Here is a 25,337-nt window from a genome sequence, read left to right on the forward strand (position 1 = left end):
ATGATTTTTTTAAAATTATTATTATAGAAATATCGTACACATTGGAAGTTAAAAGAAATACACACAATTTTAATTTATTATTTGCACTACGCGAAATTTTTATCTTGACCGCTTCCTGCCAAAGTATTTGGTGTACTAGAACAGGCATGTTACGCTAAGTCAATAGACTTATGACTATTGTTGTCATGTAAATGACGTCAACTAACAGTCAACCAATGAAATTAGACCTTTATTTGATAGGTTGGTTCCCATGCATATGCACTTGGTTCAAAGTAAATCTTATTGTGATGCGGGTGGCTAGAATTCGGACGATTTGTTAACTCCCTCCGCAACAATGACATCACAATAGGTTGTAGCATACAGTTTTGTCTTTTAAGCGGCAGGTGGCTCAAGTTAAAAGTCCCGCAAAGTTCTAATACTCTACTACGAAAAAAAAGTAATTATGATTCAGTTTTAAACTTGTTCTTTCATAGGTAATAATTTATAACGCCTTTTTCTGAAGGCATTAAATTTCGCTCAGCGCCTTTATCAAAGTCCTCCAGATTTACTAACGAAGCCGAATGAAATGGTTTAAAAGCAATAGTGGAATTGTCTTCCATTCGCTTATTGTATATGGTATTGTTCCTTTTTACCAAACGAATTTCACAGATACGGATACAAGTATTTCAGAATTTTGTATAACTGCCGAATGTTGTGCTTCTTTCCTTTCTGTTTTATCTACCGTTCGTATACGGGTCAGTTCTAATCGGATGCTCTGTAACGTCACAATCCGATTGTCGCATTCTCAATAAGCCTAAGAAGAAGTAAGTATACGGAGCAGACAAAGGAACCTACATGTTGTCGAAGTAGTGGTATCAGGCAAACAAATGTTTCTATGGCCGCCGAGTCGAGGGTCCAGCAGGTACATTGCTCGTACTTTCAAAAGCACTTGTACACAGCCAATTTTTCTTAGCACTTATTAACCGCTGTACCACTTTCTGATCTTTGCTCTACTGATGCTACAGGCAGGGACGTACACAAAAGGTGGAACTTGGAGATTTCAAACTCTCAAATTCCCGACTTTTCTGTAAATCAAGTAAATTTTGGGCTGATTTAACAAATTTTAATATATTTTACCCTCCTATTGAATTCGGACACCCCCTCCTCCCAGCGAAATAAATTCATGTGTACGTGTCTGGCTCCAAGTGCAAAAGCATGCTATCACGTCATCGAAAGCCCAGTTAGAAATGGCTGGTCTACACAGCTGAATTAATTTTTTAACTGGCAGCTAGATCACTCCTTAAAGAATTATTAACTATCAAAAAAGTCCTGTAACAGTAGTCCTGATTGATGAGAAACTTAATAATCTCAATAGCACATGCAAGTAAAATACAGCTGTTGAAACTGGTTGACGATGTATAAAGGCGAAGAGCAAAGCAAATTTGGACGAATTTCTAAGCAGAGAACAATAGTTTAAAAGAGCATAGACAGTGAAAGAGAAAATACAAGAAGTGCGAATAAAAGACAGATAAGAGAAGGTTATCCGTAAACCACTGAGACATTCTTATTAATATTGAAAAGTCATTTTCCAAGCACAATTTCGCGCCATTTCATCTTGTTGATTATCAAAATAGCTGCAAAATATGTTCTTTAACATTTTTTTGCAAGAAAACTGCGATCTAGAACATAGGATATTCCATGAAATGCGTCTATGACATTTTACAGAAAATCATGTTGAGATGTAGGAAATTTATTATCTATTCCCCCCCCCCCCCAAAAAAAAAAGTTATATTAATGTTCCTGTATAAGCGACCCGTTAGCATACAATCTCGACTTCAACTCTCGATAGGAAAAGGAAATTTTTAGTGTTTGCCCAGTGCCGTGAGATGAGGCAATTCAGAAGCCAGTTGAGTATAAGATATAACTAATTCTGGTGTCGAAATGACAAACCAACGGCAATGGGAAGCTAACCACACATCACCTAAACAAATCAATCTAAACAAGCATGCCCATCACTCAAAATGGCGCATTAAATACGTGTTTATATTATATAAAACATAATAATTTTCATAGGTTGCAGTGCTAAGCATTAGTTTACAGATATTTTGAAAGCAAGAAAAATCAAGCGAACAGTACTTCACCGAAATGACCAAAATAATGGATAAAAACCTTGTTTTCTTTGAGTAAAAGAAAAGAAATATAGGGTATCAAGTTTTCTGCCATCCCTGATTGATTACGATTTCCAACTTATGGTATTCTTCCACTTAAAGAGGCCTTATCACTGCGAAATTAAAATACCGCTAATTTTACAGTAATTATGTGATATCTTCAAATAGATAAAAGACAATCGAAATGTGGAACAGGATCGCTCTAGACAATATTATTTTGCATGTGGTATCGTTATCGTAAGTCATCCAATTAGCTTTCTGTTTACAGCCATTTAGGAACGCGAAAATAAGAGTCGATTCTGTAAATGGTTGGAAATCGAATGCAGATAAATGAGTCTTGATTACGGTATTTCATGTAAAATAATATTGTCTAGAGCGATCTTGTTCCGCATTTCGATTATCTTTTATCTATTTGAAGATATTACATAATTGCTGTAAATTTAGTGGTGTTTTAATTTCGCCGTGATGGGACCTCTTAAGCAAATTAAACTGTATCATTAAGTACTTTTCATTTTTCATTACTGTTATAATGATAGAAATCCTCCCATATTGCAACTTTTATGTATATAAAAAAATAATAATAGGACAAAAACATCATAAACAACATGCAGTGTAAAATTTACTGTTTGCAGCAGACTGCACGAGATCGCTGACAGTATTGAAATCATGAAATCATTATTTAAATGAAATAACACACAATGCATTAAATGAATAATAATAATAATAATGATAATAATAATAAAAAAAACAGCGAATCAAATGTTTCCATGAGATCATATACAAAATATAATAAAAATTATACTTTTGTAAAAAAAAAAAAAAAATATTTAAAAACAAAGAAAAAAAGACTACCATTTTGCTTATACATTTATCTCACTTTATCAAACTTCAACAGAAAGAAACAAAACAGAGTGGACGGTGGGAGGACACGCTTTATGTCAGCCCTATTATTAACTATTCATTGCTAAAACTAACATACATACACACAAACAAACATACATTAAATTGTTCGATTGCATTGCGAGTTTTCTTTGTTTTCAAGTAAGAGACAGTATTTTAAGAAAACAGTGTGCCAAATATAAAAATAATAACTTATATACCGGTAGGAATCACTTAAGTATAATTTTCCGTCTTGATTTTCTTCATTCTATATTTCTTGCTTTCTTTCCAAGATCGCTTCGTTCGTTTATTTATGTTTCTTTATAGATATTTAAAATACACACTTCTTATTTTCTCACGCTAAGAGCCTGACATACTAAAAATAATACAAAATTGAATCGTTTTTATTTTGCTTGTTTTTCATAAGTGACAGGAGATAATGAAACGCAACTTATCACAATTACAAATAATGTTATTCTACAACAGAAAATGTGAACCTGAAGAATTTTCAGTGTTGCCAGAATAACATTTTCTCCAAAATCTAAGTTAAGGCAGCGACTAGGGAAACGAACTCAACTGCATTTGATTACGTATCATGTTGTCTTGGAATCCTGTGAACTTTTTTTTTTTTTTTTTTTTTAAGATAATAATTGTATTTAGTTTGTAATAAACAAAATAGTTTTAACATACAATTATTAAAATTAAATAATAATAATGTTATTTAAAAAGTAGTTCATAGGATACCAAGACAACATGATACGTAATCAAATGCAGTAGAGTTCGTTCCTCTAGTCTCTACCTTAACTTAGATTTTGGGGGGAAATGTTATTCTGGCAACACTGTAATTGCTATGGATGGCAGCACTGAAAATTCTTCAGGTTTACATTTTTACAGATTCACCAGTTTGGCTCACGATGCTGAGTGGACGCTGAAAATTGGGAAGAAAAAAATTAATGAAATCTTGAAGTTTTACGTCCCACGGTTATAAAAGCTAGGCTAAAGGAGACGGTGATGATGAGAAATGAATGAAATGGTGGAATGACGAAAGTGGGAGGAAACGGGATAACCCCGAGAAAATCCACGCACACGGTGTTTGTCCACCACATAGCTCACTTGGCGCTAGTTGGGATCGAATCGAGGAACCCATGCACGAGAGGTGAACGCTTTATCACTGAGCCACTGCAGCCCCTCACATAACAAAGAAACTCTCAATACAGCCTACGCTTTTTCAAACACATTCACAATACATACATACGTACACACATACATGTATAGTTACAGAAGAAAACATGTACAAATATACAAACAATAGATCAAACGCTTTCTTTTAAACACAGTACAAATTTAGTACATATATATATATTTCATTTTTTTTAATATTTCAATTTTATATAAAAAAAATCTTTTTGAGCACCTCTCTTTGCGCACACGCACTTGAATATATATATATACACACATACAGAGACTAAAGAACATTTCTCTCACGAACTGTACACATCATATCATGAATTTCAATTACACACACTTGTATATTTTTTTGTGCTTCTGATTGATATATATATATAAGTAATTACTAGAAATAAATCATCTTTTTTTCTCTATTTGATTCACAAACATGTAATATATAAATATTGCACTAAATATTCTTAAGTATGTGCGTTTTGTGTCACCATTCACAATATACCGAAAGACGAGTAAATTGTTACATTTTTTCCTATATTTTAAGTTCAGTACTTCGAACTAAACTTTCACACACCAATATCATAACAATAAAAAATCTTTTATTTTTACTTGTTTTCTTAATGAAGTAGTTGTTACAAGTCATTTACGACAAAAAAATCAGTGGCGGCTTTAGTGGGTAGGCCGGAGCCTACTCAAAAATTTTGAAAGACACAATAAAGAGTAAATATATTTTCCACTATTTATATTAATGGTAGATAATTATTTAATAAATAGCATCAACTACTACTGTAGAAGTAATTTCCTACTGTCATTAATCAATGAAGTATCCATAAGCGAGGGAGCGAGCCTACCCAAAATTAAAATCCTAAAGCCGCCCATGTGAAAAAAAAAATGTTTAAAAAATGATTGATTAGCTATGTTCTACAGATGGAAACTCTTTGGTTACACGTTTTAACTGCAGAACTAGGGGAGGAAAATCTATGTCGTTGACTCTAGTATTGAGCTTGTGGACATGAACATTGCCACATTTATCAAGGAAAGTGTCAAACATCTAATGAAGTTTTTTTTAGCAGTTAAAAAAAAAAAAAAAAAAAAAAAAAAGACAAAATACTAACTCTTGATAAGCTTTCCAGGCTTTCAAAGAGTAATCACATATACCTTCTCGGTAACTGTGATCATCGAAAAAGGTAATTTCTTTTAAGTACAGTGTATTCATTAAGAACTGTGCCGTAGTCGATTTTGAGCGAATTTCAAGAATGGGAAAATGACATATTTGACTATGCTTATTTTCATTTCTGTTTTCCATCGTATTTCCCACTTGCATTAACACACACTACTCAAAATTATTCCTTTGTTTCAATTCACAGCTAGTACAGGAATTTCAAAGAAACGTTTCATAATTGCTAGATTTTAATTCCAGCTTTTCATGTAGTGTTACCAAAATTCACGTTCACTGCTATTAACACTGGCCCCTATCAAGCACTATTCTTAGAAATGAAATCTCACTTAAAAATAGTTTTCTTGCTTCACTGTCGAAAAGGTGCAACAGCTGCTGTTCACCATTTCATGTTACTTCAACGTGTCTTCGTCACGAACTCGTCGTAAACAACGAAATTACACTTTCCGACCATTCTGAAGTACTACTTCTGACTTCTATTTCGATTCACTTTTCGTTTTCTCACCATTGTTTAAAAACTTCACTTAATTTTTCCCCCTTTAACTAAAATGTCACACTATTATTTCTCGTATAACTCTTCTGTTTCTTGAGTTCGGCGTTGAGTAACCGCTTTCCAAACTCTCATCGAACGACAGGGAAATGTGTTGAGTTTTGTTTTCATCACTGTCCTGGTCCATGTACGGATCAGGTAAACCACTTACATCATGGTACGGTGAATCTACAAGAAAATAATTCAAAATAAATAAATAAATAAATAAATAAATAAATAAATAAACATATTATAACATTAGTTGGAAGAAATATTTAGGTAAATTCACCTAATTTAAATTAAATTAAATTAATTTTAACTAAAAGTAAAACTTTACACACACATAGCCTCTCTCTGGTTTAATGGTATTTTTTTTTCTTTCTTTCTTTTCGGTGCAAGAAACCCAGGTTTGTTTCCGACAATTTGATTCAGCAATTCTCATGTTAAACAATAGGTCCACATTTCATTTACCAGGTAGGTCCACATTTCATTTCATTTTCAATTGCCCGCTTCGCTGTGTTAAAACAAGAAAAATTAGTAAAATGTTCCGTTAGTCAGTTACTTTTTACTATTACTGAACCACTCTCTGATATCGGTCATTTTCGATCATTTTTATGCATATATCTCCCCTCCCCCTTTCCTAAGTTGCACCGTCAAACTGAAACGATAAAAACCATCCCAGTCCGGAATCTCATCTATGTTGAAAATTTGATTGAGATCGGCCAGGTGGTTCAAGAGATATTAAGTCACAAACAGAGTCGTTTTCATTTTTATTAGATTAAAACTCTTCCATACCTAAGTGTTCCATCTTCTTCTTCTGTTTGTTGACGGGTGCATAGGGATCTCCACTGGCCATGTACTCTCTGTTTCGCTGATTAAGATAATCGTCGCCAGGTGGGGGATAGTGGCTGTAATCTTCCATTGTACCATATCCTCCATGAGTCAACGGGTCATATGTGTACGGTCTCTCATGATGTTGAAGATCGCCATTTGCTTTCACCTGCCACAACGAATCTTGTGAGTTCACTGAACCACCATTGTTGGAATTGGAGTAGCTGTTGTCCATGTATCCCATATTCACCCCTGAAAAATGCAAAGAAAATAACTTTATTTATTGAATATCCTGAATAAATGCAAATTTCTAGAAATCGTTCACTTTGACTGACACAAAGTTTATAAACGAATAAAATTCAGAAAGTTGATGCATAGGTTCTGAAATGTTAAAAAAAAGGGGAAAAAAAAGAAAAGAAAAAAACTTTTTTAAAACTAGTACCCGTGTAATATGACTAATCTTCGTAATATACCGCAGAAGATTTACTCATTTTTGCCGTAGAAGAGATCTTAGGTAAGTTCCAAACCATTTAATATGTATTCTTTGAGTGTCTGACTAATTACTTCACGCAAGTTGCCGCGTCCAACCTGAGAAGAATTACCTGTTTTCGTGATCTTTACAGATTAGCAGTCTACACACCATTGTGAACCACAAGAGAATGAAACTACTGCTCTGTCTTAATGGCTGTATCCAGCTATATCAGGTGAATAAGGTAAAACCTATCCTCGGATTAGACACTTACAGAAACGAGTAATAATAATAATAATAATAATAATAATAATAATAATAATAATAATAATAATAATAATAATAATAATAATAATAATAATAATAATAATAATAATAATGACAAAATGCGTCTGGGTCTCGAGTCGAACTCAGGTATTCGGCTTATCGTGCCGTTGAATTAACTAATATGCTACCTAGTCCTTCCTCAGTTCAACCACATATTGTCACTCTTCAAGTCGGTGCTTGGATATTCAGACCATATGAATTGACCACAACAACTCCTTTTGTGCGCAATGTTTACAGTAATGAACAATTTCCATCCGTAGAAGAAAAAATTGGCTGTTTCCTCTATTATTCATATAAATGTTCAATGAGAACCGAGTTCGATTCTCAACCCAGTCGCTCTAACAAATTGTTCTATCAGCGACATGATTATTTTTTCTGTTTTGGAGCTTTATTCCTCAATCTCTTATTTTGCTGTCAATTCAAGCACTCGCCAGTCTAGCTGCCAGATTTTTGCATTTCATTCCATTGTAGTTGAGTACCAATTGAATGCATTGAAAAATATAATATAAAAATAATGAATGAACCACACTTTACACCATTTTAACCGGCACGTAATGAGAACAACACTTACATTCCCCACCATTAACTGTGTGTCCATTGGGTGTAGTCCCGTGATAGCCATAACCGTTCTGTCCATTTCCGCCATAAACAGGATTCTTTCCTGTATCATCCAGCGCCAAATCCATCGAATGTTCCAGGGCCTTATTCTCCATTCCAGTGGTTGGATAATACGGAGGAGGAGGTTGCTGGGTTACTATGTTAGGCCGAACGCTGAAAATAAAAAAGAATATTTTCAAAATATTATATACCTAGCACGAAGTATCTGGTAGCACTAATAAAAGCATAAAGTAACAATTCATGCAGTTTCAACCAATATACAAACTCAATGTTCAATGGGTAAAACGCCTCAAAACAAAATTGGTATACTGCCATTTTTTAAGTTTTTTATTTTTTTATTTATTTTTTTTATTTTATTTTATTTGTTTATTTATTTTTTTATTTTTTTTTTACATAAAGTATATTGCCAGAATTTACTTATTGAATGTATACTGCTAAAATAAAAATGTTTTTGATTTCATGTAATAGCAATTTGTAGATACTGCCTGGGTTACTTTCTACTTTTTCGATTTCATGTAATAACAATTTGTAAATACTGCCTGGATTACTTTCTACTTTTTAAATATGTTCATGAATACTTGATAAACACTTCTAATTACTGTTTTTTTTTTTTTTTTTTTTAATGAATAATTAATAGAAACTTTAGTTGATTTCTAATTGATATTATAGAATAATGGAATCAATTGTTAAGGAATCGGGAGTTAAAGATGAAACTAGTTTCTCAAGCTAAGAAACAAGAGGAAAAAATCCAAACATACTCAAAGCGTATGATAGCATGGAATTTCTCTCTATTTATACTTCACTACATCTTACAAAAACACTCTAGACTTTACATGCTAAAATGAAACTTATATAATTAATGCACGAATAATAATGTTTACTCCTATAGTATGAGAAGAGAAAATGAGCTATATTGAAGCTAATTTACCTGGATGAATCCATTTCGTAGTCCTTTTTCACTTTTTTCTGGTTTTTCTTACATCGGCAGTACATGAACACTACCCCAATGAACAGTACGAAGACCACACATGAGACGATAATTGCAACCAAAGTGGGCATCGGAAGGACGCCTGCTTCCTTCACATACAGTGGGCCAACTAGAAAGAAACAAATAATCCATGTTTTCATATAAGAAAAAAAAAAACACAACTTTCATGTATGCCAATACAAGATTAATATAACATACACATACTATCTTTATATTATGTAGGAGCTTGTGGGAAGGGAAAAGAAAATTACTTTACGAATGAACATTGATGTCATCAAACCTCTAGACTACAGAGGCACAACTCTCATCTTATGCATGCATGAGGCATTTCAGAAAGATCTGACGTCTCTTGGCCACAGGCGGAGCTATAGGGGGCCATAGGGGGCACTGCTCCCCCCCTCCCAACTTTTTTACAAAAATATTAAAATGCCACCTTTAAGATAATTCAATTCTGATTTGTATTTACCGTGCCCCCTCCCCCCAGGAGACAATTCCTAACTCCGCCCATGCTCTTGGCAAGCACACTATCCGGTGACGGGCTGAAAGAAGGAAGTTGCCTAGGACCTACATGATACTATCACGCTGCCTGGGACCTGTATGGTATGGCGTGAATGAAGAAAACATAGGCAAAATCTTACTCACGATGACCAGTCTCAACACGCCTTTTAAACCGAGTGTCCCAACCGGGAATTGAACCCCAGACCGTTCTCACTAAAGACAAGAATGATTGCGACTACGTTCGTGAAGCCACACATCTCTGAAAGAAAAACTACTGAATCTATCTAAATACTGATAACTGAATATATATATATATATATATATATATATATATATATATATATATATATATATTGGATGCCAAAAATTTATTCTCCATAAATGTCGTTTATTCTAGCTTTGGAAATTGTTTACCTTAATTAAAACTAAAATCTTACCAAAGTAAAATCACTTTTATCAAATAACTTTTATTAATAATTAATATCTATCTAATATTTGTAAGACTATTGGAAAAGATTTCCTTTGGCTACAAAGCTTAATATTTTGTTTTAAGCATGGATAACAAACTCTTGTATGTTTGCTGTCTAGTGTTGTCTAAATTCCCCCAACGAGGAACCGGTTATTTGTATTTGTCATAATTTAAACAAATCATTAATACAAATACAACTTCCTCGTAATAGTCTTTAACTCACGCAAGGTTCGAAGCCATATACTGTACACATCCAAATCCACTGGGAACTGGACATAGTTGTCAATGAAATTACATTGAAAGAACTAAACAAAGGCACATAGCTTTCAAGATTGAACGTCTCGTCATCATTGCATAAAAAACGAATGGTGAAAAGAAACAGATTGCTAGATACAACATAAATATGGCCGTTATGTCCTCTCAGTGATATTACCACAACATTCAAAATGGCCGACACTGCCATACGACTATACTTGTTTTAAATAGTTTTGTGCATGCTAATGTCGCGATGCTGTCTTACAAGCTAAGGTTTTCAGTGTCGTGTTCTTCGTAAATATCTTGTTCAGTTCTCAGTGGGCTTGGGCATGCATACGACTTCGAATATGGCATGATCCATAAAACTCCATTATTATTTTTATTAGAGCAAAATATACATAACCCAATGTTATACAACACTTACTTTCAGCTTCAAGGTAATTTCCACAATGCTCATGATTTGACTGCAGACACAGCTTCACTCGCACATGATCATCATACTGTATTGGAAGAGCACCGTCTGCCAATGTGACCTCAGTCTGTGTAACACCAGCGATAGGAACCGTCTCGATTTGTTGCCATTCGCCGTTTTCATCTCCAGCCTCGATCACAGCTACAAACAACAGACAACTGCTGGGGATGTTAATGGTCACAATACGAGTCTTGGGGTCGTAAGTTACGCGTTGAGGTTCTGGAATCCTATCGACTTTAGTCGACGCCATGATTTCCTGCGAATAGTTGCTCTTGCCTTTCGAGTTGTATGCTCTCACCTGGTAAAAGAAGTTAATAATGTTTAGGTATAGTTACATAATAATAACGAACATATATTAAAATAATATCAACATTCTGTCTTTGTTAGTAAAATCTTTTTATTTTCCAAATATTGTTTGGATATGGCTTGGAAGAAAGATATGAAGAGGGCATTTTAGCCTTGAATTTAACAATTATACACATTCTCAATTTTCTTTAAAAACAATGTGTAGTTTTCTCTAATGAACGAGATAACCTTAAAATTGTATTAATACTTTTAGCTTCTTTCCTTAAAAAAATAAAAAAAAACTGTAATTAATCCTTAGGCTTAATCAGTCAAAACTACTCAAATAATTTATTCAATGTTAATTTTGGACAAGAAAAAGCAGCTAAAACCTTGATAACTATTTGCACTAACAAAACATATAAGTTCTAGAATTGATGCCTCATTCACCCTAACAAATAAACTCTACATTTTTCTTGATGTAAGCACAGGGAGCGAGGGGATCAAAGACTTCATTATTATTGGTTGTTCAGTGAATACAGTACAGAAGGTCAAGAACGGCAAAGTGAGTAGTATTTATTTAGTTAGTTAGTTAGTTAGTTGTTAGTTACACAGCTTTAGCTTGCTATGCGATCAGATATGTACGTGCATTCCTGACTGACTATATATGGCATAAAAATGTATTTCTTACAAAGTTGGTGAGAAATCTTCAACATTTGAAAAAAAAAAGTATATTTTACACACAAAATAGCAAGGCTATGAGAAAAAATTAGCATGTGCTGATGGGATGTATTTTTGCTGGGATTTGCGAAGTTCTCAAGCTTCATAATAGTAGATCTCACGGTAACATATACGTTTTAACAGTACACAAAAATAGGTATCTTTAACTTACGAGAATTATTTAAATCTGACTGAGTGATTCCCCAATAGAGATGGGTGAAAAGAACAACCACTGAGGCACAGGTATGGGCTACAGCAGATGAGGATGCAATGAATTCTCATCTGAAATTAAACTCTATTGATTCGTTTTTGGGTTTAATAGCAGCGCAACTATTTGTCCCCCTCACGGAAAGGTCAAAAGAGCCGACAGATGGTGTTCAAAAACAATATCCAAAAATTAAAGCAGTGCTCAAAAATAATATAACAAGTATAAAATGAATGTAAATTCGATGAAATAGTGTTAAAAAAAAAAAAAAGCTTTTAAAAAATTAACACGAGGTAATGAAAAATTAAAAAAAAAAAAAGCAAACATATAACTATAAAATAACTGAAAGAATAAGACAACAACTAATATAACGATACAGATACAAGCTAAAAAATGGCTCATTCAACCTTAATCATTGTAATCTTACAAATAAAGGTGAGAATACATTCAATAAAAATAGAGTTATTCCACAAACCCTGACTAATATAGTTAGAAAATTACACTGGAGATGAATTACTACGCTAACAAAGAGGCACATAACGCTTGCAGTTTACAAAGAAAAACACCAGATAGAAAAGGTTCAAAATTCATACTTTAACACGAAACCTACAAAACTTACCTTAAAGCTATAGCTATGATGTTGTTCCAGTGATGTCACATTGCATGGGTTGTTGTTCTGGCAGTCGAACTCTTGACCTTCCGGATAGTCTGGTCTCCCACCGTAAACAAATAACGGGCAATCAATTAGCTGGTCTGGAGCCTTTTGCTTCCGATACGTAACGAAATATTTCGTATTATGCAGACCACCGTTAAATCCAGCTTTCCATTGTAAAGTGACAAAATTCGGTCCAAAATCGATTGCTTCAAGTTTTGTTGGGTGCTCGGGAGGACCTTTGGGCTGAAGTTTGATGCCTGTCTTCAAGTAGCCCATGCTGTTTCCCACACGACATATATAGTCGCCGTAGTCTGACTCACGGACGCTTCCCACCGACAGCACACTTTGATACACATCATTTGGCAGCGACGTTGTGTTTACTTGGTAATGGCTATTGTCACTGATGAGGGTCCCTCCGAAACTCCACTGAAAATCTGGCTTCGGGTAAGCTTCGATTTGACATACGACCTGAGCTGTTTCTTTCAAGTCATACGCTACTTTGTTGTACTGGTGTCGAATAACAGGAACATCTGTAAGGAAACGTAAGAAATCCTCAAATTACACTGTACATACCGCAATTTTATTTATTTTATTTTATTTTATTTTTATTTATTTATTTATTGACCTTAGTTTTGACTTCAAATTTTGAATTCACCATTTCTTAATTATACGAGGTCAAAAGTGCTTTAATATCGGAATATTATTAATTGACATATACAAGTGACTACCTTTATAATGAAGCCAGAATTACTTAGGGTGGTGGTTTCTCTAATCCTAATTCTGAATCTATTCTTGCGCTACAACTCCCAGATTTCTAGCTTACCATATACTCTTTTGAACCGCTCAGGAAAGGATGTGGTTTCTTGACCAAAGGTTCTCCCTTAAGACTAACCCCAATTAAACTCACGCTCCCGACTCATTTCGACCTCAGCTTCACAAAATCTTTTCGACTTCACGTTCACTCGACCTCACGCTTACTCGGAACTCAGCTCACATCATGATCTCGACATCACGCTCATATCATCATCTCGTTTACTTCACATCATCTCGACATCACGCTCATTCTAACACGCTTACATCATCTCGATATAACACTCACTCTAACTCATACTCACATCATCTCGACATCACGCTCACATCTCGATATAACGCTCACTCTAACTCACGCTCACATCATCTTGACATCATGCTCACTCTAACTCACTCTCACATCATCTCGACATCACGCTCGCTCTAACTCATACTCACATCATCTCGACATCACGCTCATATCTCGATATAACGCTCACTCTAACTCACGCTCACATCATCATCTCGACATCTCACTCACTCTAACTCACGCTCACTCGACCACATACTGATAACATTCTTTCGACATCACACTCACACGACCTTACACTCACAACATCATTGCGGCATCACACTCACACGACCTCACACTCACAACATCATTGCGGCATCACACTCACTCGGTCTCATGCTCATATCGTCAAACCAACATCATAATCAATCTCACACTCATCATTTCGACCTCATCACTTCGTGAGGGTGAATTCCGAACGCATGAGCACCGACCTCATGAGTTCGAGCAAATTTGTTCTTGACATTATAACAAGTGAGGGAGATTGAATAAATATTAACTGAAGCATGCAAGAGAATATTTGTGTAATGAAAAATAGTTACTCAGTTCTTGTATTTCTAATCCTAACTTTGCATGTATTTTTGCCCTAATTTCTAGTTTACCATAGAACTTTCTGAATCACAATTTCTTCGTTAGCTATATCTACAATATCTGCTACAAGTTTTTCTGTAATGACTGCATATCAATGTCCTATTTAATTATTATTATTTTTTTTTTTTTTTTTTTTTTCATTTTTAGGAATTAAGACCTAAAGCTTCATTTAATATATAAACTAAATATGATTATGCTATGATACGTATCAGGGCCGACCCCAGTCAATTTGCCGCCCCGTTTAATGACCTCATTTTCTGCCCCAGAAAGAATACATCTTAAAAGCCACGATTTTAAATATGCTACGCCATCATGAATAACGTAGGGGAGAAGAAGAAAAACTCGCACTCAGAAAGGCCTAAGCTCTACAAATACAATCTCGTTGTGTCTGTTTTTTCGTTAAATAATAATCGATTATGTTAGTGAAAGATAAAGGAAACCACATTTGCAGAGGAAAGATGCTTTAATATCGAGATTCAATCTCCATATATCAGTTTACAATTCAAGTGTAACACTATCTCTTTTATCTTTATTTCTTGATTTTCCTTCTATATCTGTTAAAAATTTTAAGAAAAAATTTTTTTCTACCTTCAATGATAAGCAACTTGTTTGTGACAAAGATTAGTTTTCATATCAAAACTGTGATAACTAACTAATGGAACAGATGTTCGCTACTGTTCGAGAATTGAGTTCTCGTATTTGACAACAATCAAGTAATTCATGCTGGGATCGGTTTGACCATTTGCTTTCGCACTGTACATATGACCATGATTTATGAATGTAGTACTGAAACAGGAGGTCGGCTTAGTAAATTTAACTACGATCATCATGACGTCTGTTTCCAATACGAAATATTTATTTTAAATAATATAGATACGGTAGATTCTGCCGTTCTGTGCAAATGCACGTGTTGCACATATGGTAGAGCGGGCCCTGGTAGGTAATATATTACTATACTGATTATCTTCTTATTGCTATACAGCCGTTGAGACAACAGTGAATTTTGTACTTACTTTATGTGAATTTTATACTAAGTGGAAACTTGTCTATAACGGAAATAAAGTTTCCGCTGCCATTTCTTATTACTAACATTTCTATGAAATTTCTTTTTAAAGTAGCATTCATTTCTAAGCAAGAAAAGTCAATTTCTGAACAGTGAGTTATAAACAATACTTTATGTTAAAATTATTATTATTTGTGTACTTACGTTCTATTCTAAGTTGCATGCTACTCTCGGCTTTCTTGACTTCATTTTCGAAGACACAGGTGTAGCGGCCTCTGTCGGAAGGAAGCAGTTGGTTTCCTTGAGGGCGATCCTTTCCAGAAAATCGCAACGTGCTCTGCACAGTGAACACTGAATTACGGTTTTCCGACAAATCGGTCACAATATCATAGAGTGGTCCTGGTTGGATCTCTTCGTCATCTTTTATCCACTTGATGGACGGTTTCGGTTTACCCAGTGCTCCACAGGTCACAGTGAATTCCGTATCACCAGCTTTTTTGTTTACGTAAGGTTGTAATTTTGAAAGAAATCGAGGAGGTTGGTGCACTTGTAAAACTACCGACGCTTTGCTTCCGTGACCCATTTCATTTGTTGGTTGGCAGTGGTAGGTACCTTCATTAGTAAGATGTGCAGATGGAATGGTATACTTTGAACCAGTAGCTACAGCGTTATCAGAACCATCTCTCCACCATCTGTATTGTGGTGCTGGCCATCCTGGGGGGTTCGCAGAACAAGTAAGAGTAATCCCGGTGCCTTCTACGGCAATTGGTCTTTCAGGAGTAATTTTCGCTTTCCCTGGTTTATGTCGGACAAGAAGAGCCATCGACGCATTACCTGTCCTTTCGAGCCGTCGGTTTGTGCCACTAGGATTCAGCACATTCACAGCACGACAAATATAGTTCCCAGCAGAATCGGCAGTGATACGATTTAACTTCAAAATACTGCCACTTTGACGAAATTCTGGATGGTTCTCTCGCAGCCATTCAACTGTCACGGGTGCTGGGTTGGCCGACACATTACATTGAACTATCACGTTCTCGTCCTCTTCTGCTTCTTTCTTCGGTTCTACAGAAACCAAAGGTGGATACAGAACATCCAAAGTCAGCTCGCCACTGCCGATTTTTCCGAGTCCGTTATCCGCAGAGCAGATGTATGTTCCCGCATCTTGCAGGGTCACACGATGAACAGTATGTGTAAAAGATGTCGCAATGAATCGACCATTCTTTGTCCATCGAACGTTGTTTACACTTGGTTTAGCATCAACGCTACACTGAAGAGATGCGGTTGAGTCCCTTTCAACGCGAAGAGGGTTCTCAGGTCCCACTTCTACCCTGGGGAAGTCTGAAACGAAAATACAACATAGAATTAGGTACTGTAAAGATATGTCTCTTACTTTACAAAATTATGTATACAAGTTGTTATTCCAGATTGTTTTATCGTCCAAGTAACTTTATGTCGGACACACACCGAAGTTAAATTTTTAAAACAATATTTGACTTTTGTCTGAATACCAGGCGATACATGTAATTCTGACGATTTAAGGAACTATACTGACACGCGATTACCAATACTAATTTGGATCAACCTTGATACCTGTCTATCACTTCTATCTATAAGTGCCAAAAGTTTCAACGGAACTTCCATCTTCCTCAGTGGCTTTTTTTTTTTTTTTTTTTCCTCTGCAATCTCATAGTTCCATGATTTCTGAGTGCTTCTTTGAAAGTTCAGATGTTTAAGACTACAACTTTTGTTACTGATAGTAACAAGGTATTTGTATAAATATTTTATTTAAGCAAGGTTTTTATTTATTATTTCTATATCACAACGACTGATGTCATATGATATGACTATGAGTTTGCAGTCGATGATATACGAAAACGCCGCAGAGGAAGATGGGAGTTAGTTCCCACTGAAAATTTCAGCAATTATTACATGATACATTAATAATAAATTAATACATGTATAACATAATAATAAGTTAATCGGAAAACGACCATTAGGAAGACCTTGGCGCAGATGTGGGGAGGGGCAATATTAAGATGGATCTCGCAGAAATAGGAATACAAAGTAGAAACTAGATCCAGTCAGCTAAGAACAGAAGTCAATGGAGAGCGTTTTGTGAAAGCGACATTCAACCTCCGGGTTCCATAGGCCATAGAGTTAGTTAGTTAATACATGAAGTTCTGATTCTGTTAAGTTGTACGTACTCATATCAGACAAGTCGGGTGGTTTTCTTATCTTCTGTAATAACCTTATAACGGATCTAGAAATTAATCACAGATAAACATACTTTCTGACCTGTTCATGTATGCCACTCTCTGATTAAACCTTCTGACTTTCAAGGTATCCGATACTTAGCAAAAGGCCGTAAGTTACCTATAGGTGAATATTATTTTATTATTATTATTATTATTATTATTATTATTATTATTATTATTATTATTATTTTAACTGGATCTAATTTTCTTACCCTGATTTTTCAGGTGTCTGAATAACAATATAGAGCATGTAAACATTAATTTGTGTAGTAAAAAGAATAATGCTTTTGCACCCGTTTATGAAATCTAAAATACAATTCAAACTTGTAATTTTAAACGAGTTTCAAACTTAAAATTTTCCTTGATTTTCCAGGCTCCTAGTAAACCTGTAAAAGTTTTATTGTCCCAAAGGGACAAAGAGAATATTTACATGCCGCGCTGAATTTTTACTTCACTTCGAATAAATTTTCACCCTTTTACTTAATTTTCTCTTGACTTTTCAGCATTCTATGCAACATTTCTTTTAGTTTGAAATCGTGTTTAATGTTCCTGCCTAATTAATTAATAACAAAATATAGAGTGTATACTTACAATTAACGTTCAGCGTGATAGTTCCTTCGAGCTTCGTTCCATCAGGCATTGCCCTGTTCCACACGACGCAACGATACATCACTCCATCGTCATTTCTTTGCGGTGTCAGCGAGAGTATGGCAACCGTAGGTTTATCCCTGGAGCCTCCAGACTTCACAGTAGTCTCCAGAGGGTAGTTGGAACCATCTCGATACCACCTAGTTAAAAGAAGTAACAAGACATATTAGAAACAATAAGATTTAGATAGCTAAAAATAGAAGGGACATATCGTAAGTATGGGGAAATACTTTTGATGTGCACAGTTTAGTTGAAAACTTCTTAAAAATAGACCACTGGACAGGTCAAGAAGAAGGTGGTAAACAACAATACTATCTCACTACATAAGAATATGATCCCATGGGTCGGTTTCTGTTTCTGAAGATGACTCTACGGTTTTCCTTACTCATGGAATGTAAACAGCAGTTTATAGTAAGAAGAAAAAAAATGGATTCATAGATTTAAAAAAAAAAAGTGGTTATAATTAATTCATGTTTACTTTTAAAACCAGGAAGTCAAGGCTGTTCTTTACCTTTTCATTTTAAAAGTTGGATATTCGAAAACATAAATTCCCTATGACAGGAAAGCATTTAAATATGTTTATAAACATTTAAGTGGAAAATCAACAGTGATTTTATAAAAATAAACAATAAATATTAACTACAGATATCCGTCCATGAAAGGACACCCAAGTTTTTTCATTTTCAACATTGAGATACGAGGATGTGGACAAAAACTTAAAACTACAATTTCTTAAGGAAACTAGCGGGAGAATTACAAGTAACATTCAAGTGTTGTTTCTCGGATGATTCTGCGCTTAGATATATATATATACAGTGGCGGATCCAAGGGAGGGGCTATAGCCCCCCCCCCCCCTTGACGCTTAGATATACACTGGATAAAATGGGCTTCAATCCTGCTTTACACTGGATAAAACGGCAAAATATGGTTCAGCCCCTCCCTTGATCATATCCTGGATCCGCTCCTGTATATATATATATACAGGAAAACAGGATTATAAATCAAATAAATCAAGTTTGCAGCCTTAGCAGGTGTTAAAAAACGACCCAGCGAGTACCGAAATTATTCACACGAATTAACAGATATTATTTACAACATACAGAAGTAAGCTATTAATAACTCTGGAGTTTAATAAGCAGAAATATTAAGTCAAAAATACATTCTCAGAATACTTCTATATTACTTATAATCATGACGTATTCTGGGTAGTTAATAAAATTTACGAAATCTTTACCCGCTTCTATTTTTGAGTATTATGCAAACAGAAACGCTGAAAGTCAGTTAATTGCAATAACAAGAATTTCATGAATAATAATAATAATAAAAAAATTGATCCAAAGATTTTTATCTTGGCCAATAATCAGTTCTTGGATTAGGGGCCCAACAAAATTTTTCATATATAACGGAAATATATATGAAAAATTTTTTAACAAAATTTTTCATATATATATAACGGAATAAGCAGATTATACTGAGTTAAGTGATGGTTTGGGTTTGGCTACACTATATGTAGTTCTCCAGATATAAGGCGTACAAGAAACATTTTGCCTGAACATAATGGATCTTTTGATCCAAAAAGTTAAAGTCAAATTGGGAGAGGAAACAGGAATAATGCATATTTAAGAACAAAACACTAAACGTGCCATATTTGATATGTGCAACACTTCCAAACAAAAAAAATTTGAAACGCTGTTTGCTATTCATTTGTTATATGGTCTAGTATAGTATAAAATTCTTTGAAACTATTACACACAGTAAGTACATTGTTTTTTGTATTCTTACTTCCACTTTTTTTCCTCTGAAGATGGAACGTACTTGGTTAAGTGAAAAATGTTAGTACAAAAGTAAAAGATTAATTTCCATCATTGCTAAAAGATCACTACAAATATGCTGATTTTTCATTAAGATTTTCAGCTCTTCTGCTAGCATATTACTACGCAATACATAGGTAAGCTTTTCTTAACATGGTATTCATTGCCGAAAAATACTTCGTAATTATGTTATGGTGTCATAAAAACACGTCAGGATAATGTTATAGTGTCATAATGTATTATGATTATATTACGAGAATCATGGAATACGTCAGATCATGTTATGTTGTCATAAAATATAGTCAGGTACATATTGTGGAAATCATAAAGTACGTCATGACCACGTTATGGTGTCATAAAAGATATAATCATGTTATGGGATCAGAAAATACATTATGATCATGCTATGGTTTCATAGAATGCGTCATGATCTTGTTATGGAGTTACAAAATGTCACAACTATGGTGTGTGTCATAAAATATAATGATAATTTTATAATGTCACAAAGTACTTTATGACCCGTAATGGTATTACAAAAGTAGTCATGAATATGTTATAGTTTCATAAGTCATAATCATGTTATAGGATCAGAGAACACATTATGATCATGTTATAGTTTCATAGAATACGCCAAGGTCTTGTTATGGAATAACAAGATAATCAGAATTATGGTGTGTGTCAGAAAATGCAATGATTATTTTGTAAGATCATAAAGTACCTCATGACTACGTAATGGTATCCACAATCATGTTATGGGATCAGAAAATACATTATGATCATGCTATGGTTTCATAGAATAAGTTATGGTTTTGTTATGGAGTTACAAAATACGTCACGATTATGGTATAGTGTCACAAAATGCAATGATCATTTTATAATGTCACAAAGTACCTTACCACGCAGTCATGAATATGTTATGGTGTCATAAAAGTTATAATCATGTATGTTATAGTATCATAAAATACAATATGATCATGTTACGGTCTCAAAATAATTCATGATCATGTTATTCTATAGTTTTTTTAAAAAACAAAAGCTGATCGCAGCGGTTTACGTACCTAATAATTGGATCTGGGCTTCCTCCAGCGCTGGAACACGTCAATTCTTGTTTCTTCCCCTCCGTAGACGTTGCACTTGCTGCACTGATTTTCGGTGGCTCAGGTGGAGTGAGAATCGTCAATTGCACTTCGTGAGTGTGCAGATCGGTACCACTTCCTCCTACTTTGACACGGCACATGAAATTCCCGTTGTCTCTGTCGTAACTGGCATTTGTAATGAGGAGATCGTACCTTCCTAATTCTGGTTTAAAATCTAACCTGTGGTGAAACAGAAACGGAAAATAGTTTTACAAAACAGAAAGTATTTGACACAGAATCTTATGTTAAAGAACAAAAGCACAATGTGTTTTCACGCTTTCTTTTTCACAAAAGACCAGAAAGAAATTTTAAAAATACCTAATTTTTCTGCTACCTATTTATAAGATAGTACTCACGCAAAACCTTGTGCTTAGGGTAGATATCTTCGATGAGGACAAAATTTCCTCATGAGGGCCTACCGTAATCGGGTTTAAGATTTCACTTAGGAACTAGTATATGCCCTATCCAAGTTTTAGAATCCTCCAGTACTTCCACAATTTTTATAGAGGCAGCTGGAGAATACTTTAAATTATATGCCCGTACCCTACTCCCTCTATAAAAATTGCTTCGTGAATACCTTAGGACTCTGAAACATATATTTTTTGAATAAGACACATATTAGTTTCTAAGGGACGTCTTGACTACGGTAGGTCCCATAGTGTTGGAGCTATGGACCTTTAAATTTCATTTTTCCTTCTTTTCAGCAACCTATAACTCCGAAAGGAAGCATATGTGCACCCAGGTTGGCATTAACGTTCACCTCACAAACGTTGTCAGTGTTGTTTTGAAACACCCTATTTATATATCTATATATATATATATATATATATATATATATATATATATATATATATATCTGAGGAGTGTATTTCAAAAACATGCTAAATCCAAAAATTGTTTGATTTTGAATTGAATATGGAAGAGTATACTATGGAATTTCTTACGTTAAATTTTGTAATTATTTTTAGTCAAAACACATTACTTTCTGTGGTAAACTCCGTTTGAAATATCACTTGCCATAGTGTTTCAATGATAGTCTTTTGCCCGTTTTGAAGGATTCCACCAAACGGATTTAGCATGTTTTGAAAATACGCTCCTCATATATCTGTGTGTGTTTGGTTCTTTTATTATGTTTCTATCCCAAAGAAGAGCTAACTCAAATCGAAACGCCATTCCTGAATCAATTGCTTATTTATTTATTTATCCCTTGCATTGCTTAGATACATTACTGATGTGACATGACTAATTACTTTGCGAATGTACAGTAAAAAAAAAAAAAAGAAGAAGAAGAAATAAAAGAAACAGACAAATATAATGGATTGCAATTTTGATCTTTTTTTTTCTTTCTTCGAAATATTTTGCCTTCTGGTTATTTCAATGTGTTCTTAGTCTACAGTGTAATTCATTGGTGTTCTACGAGAAGAAAAAATAATTAATTGTTTAACTGATCGATGAATGAAAGTACCATACACCTACAGATTAAAGTATTCATTTTAAGTATTTACGGACAGAGTTTCAATTACATCATTAAAATTCCAGTTAATTGCAAAGAAAACTGAAAAATAATTCCCTGTATAAATCAAGGAAATTATCTGAGAATAAAGTCCTAAGAAAAATATTCGGACCAGAGAGGAATGGGAATAGAGAATGGTGGAAACTTCATAACGAGAAACTGCATAATTTATACTGTTTACCAAACATTGTTAGGAGGCTCAAATGGGGCAGGTCATGTAGCTAGCATGGAAGAAAGTAGGAATGCTTTCAAAGTCTTAACTGGAACACCAATCCCAAAACAACCATTAGAAAGACCTAGGTGTAGATGGAAGGACAATATTAACATGGGTCTCGCAGAAATGGGAATACAAAGTAGAAACTGGATCTAGTTAGCTAAGAACAGAAGTCAATGGAAAGATTTTATGAACGAGGCATTGAACCTCCGGGTTCCATAGGCCATAGAGTTAGTTGTATCAATGTGCTAAATATAGCATAGATACTCAACACCTGTTGAATCTGTTTGTCATTTAAAAAAAAAAGAAAGAAAGAAAAATACGATTTCTTAAATTATTATGCTAGCGTAAGCTAGCCCCACCGAAAGATTATGCCTTCGACTTGGGAAGAGGTATTATACGAAGATAGGAAAAGCTTATATAGTTGGGATAAGTGTTCTTTATTAACTGCGGACTGTTTGTGTAATTTTTGATTTTATGATCTGTAGATTATAAACATAACCTTTGGATATGATGAATGTGAGGTATGAAAGTATGAAGTCCTGTACACATCACAATACATGAGTATCGTTAAAACAAATGAGGTTATCTTCTCGCCCCCGGGGCAACGCAGGGCATTGATATGAGACGGAGGGAACCCTGTTAGTATACTAGGATTATTGTGCATGATATGATCGGAAGATGAAACTAAACTAACTCTATGGCTTATGGAACCCGGAGGTTCAATGCCGTGTTCACAAAAGCTCTCCACTGACTTCTATCCTTAGGCAGCTGGATCCAGTTTCTACTTTGTATTCCAATCTCTGCGAGATCCATCTTAATATTGTCCTCCCATCTGCGCCTAGATCTTCCTAATGGTCGTTTTCCGATTGGTCTTTCAGTTAAAAATTTAAAAGCGTTCCTACTTTCTTCCATTCTGGCTACAAGACCTGCCCATCTGAGCCTCCTAGATTTGATGACTCAAACAATGTTTGGTAAATGGTTTAAATTATGCAGTTACTCGTTATGAAGTTTCCTCCATTCTCCATTCCCGTTCCTCTTCGGTCCGAATATTCATCTCAAGATTTTATTCTCAAATACATTTAGTCTGCGCACTTCCCTTAAAGTAAGTGAACATGTTTCGCAACCATACAGCACAATAGGCATGATATCGTTTCATATATATATATATATATATATATATATATATATATATATATATATATATATATATATATATATAAAACTTCAAATTCATCGGCAGAATTTGCGACGACAAAAGGTTTTGAACTGAATTCATTTTGGGAAGATAAAAAGTAAATGAAAATGTCGAAAGGCATCAAGAAGAGGAATATCAGGATGATCATGCGGAGGGGGTATTGTAAAACGATAAAGAGTAAAGAACAAAGAGAGAGGGGTGGGGTGAAGGTGGGGGAGAGACGAATTCACCTGCAGTATAGACGATGTCCATTATTATTATTATTATTATTATTATTATTATTATTATTATTATTATTATTATTATTATTATTATTATTATTATTATTGTGTGGGTATGGGAACAGAAATTGATTTCATATTCATTGAAACGAATTAATTGAAAGCGAGTTTCAATCTATTTATAAATCTAGCTTTTGTAGTAGAAGCATAGAGAATTGGACACGTCAATTGACCAATATATATTACTATTTATTATTATTTACCTATAATTTACGTCGAGTGGAGTTTGCCGAATTGCTACGTTGTCCTTGTCCTTCCGATTCGTCCGTATCCAATAATACGTGGGGTCCTTCGACGTCAGTTGAGGAGGAAATCTGCACTCAAGCGTTACATCCTCGCCTTCCCTTGCATCCTTCACTGTGTTTTCACAATTTACTACATGCCACGCAACACCTGCAAACACAAACAAAAGAAATTTTTAATATCAAAGCTATACTTTTAAGAAAAATCTTACACAATAGTTTTGTTTCATCTGTAAAAGTTTTGACTCATATTTGCAATATTATATCTGTTTACCAATACTCTTAACAATTTTAAATAACTGAAGATAAAACTCCATATTGTTACAATTCATGAAAGCTAACAAAAGGCGCACATTCCACTGGGTGATGAATGATCAACAAATCCTATGCCATTATTTCTGGCGTTTTAGATCAGAATTCGCTACCTTTAATTCCTCAGCTTGTTAGCGTCACCTAAACGATAAAAAAAAATCATTTAAAAACTACGAATATTGAACAATCTTAACGGCACAATTTTTACTTGTGATGTTTCTTAAAATATGACTTGACAAAACCCATTCTTTTGTAGAAAAAATTAAGTGATTTTGACGGAAAGTAA

The 25,337-nt window shown here is 34.4% G+C and overlaps 1 protein-coding gene across 1 annotated transcript in view; it reads right to left on the reverse strand.

The window, feature by feature from the left end:
• Window positions 1–1,719: 1,719 nt before the first annotated feature.
• Window positions 1,720–25,337, reverse strand: part of ed (hemicentin protein echinoid) — a 125,039-nt gene continuing 101,421 nt past the window's right edge. The window contains exons 2-11 of the mRNA XM_081758223.1: window positions 24,701–24,890; window positions 21,214–21,471; window positions 18,288–18,484; window positions 15,643–16,779; window positions 12,668–13,233; window positions 10,794–11,139; window positions 9,088–9,256; window positions 8,113–8,312; window positions 6,710–6,997; window positions 1,720–6,103 (exon numbers count right to left, since the gene is read on the reverse strand). Of these exons, the coding sequence (XP_081614349.1) occupies window positions 5,937–6,103; window positions 6,710–6,997; window positions 8,113–8,312; window positions 9,088–9,256; window positions 10,794–11,139; window positions 12,668–13,233; window positions 15,643–16,779; window positions 18,288–18,484; window positions 21,214–21,471; window positions 24,701–24,890 (3,518 nt within the window). The 3' untranslated portion in view covers window positions 1,720–5,936. The remainder of the gene's footprint in view (window positions 6,104–6,709; window positions 6,998–8,112; window positions 8,313–9,087; window positions 9,257–10,793; window positions 11,140–12,667; window positions 13,234–15,642; window positions 16,780–18,287; window positions 18,485–21,213; window positions 21,472–24,700; window positions 24,891–25,337) is intronic.

The sequence above is a fragment of the Thermobia domestica genome, chromosome 5 (genome assembly GCF_964235325.1).
Source record: "Thermobia domestica chromosome 5, izTheDome1.hap1.1, whole genome shotgun sequence".
Lineage (NCBI taxonomy): Eukaryota > Metazoa > Arthropoda > Insecta > Zygentoma > Lepismatidae > Thermobia > Thermobia domestica.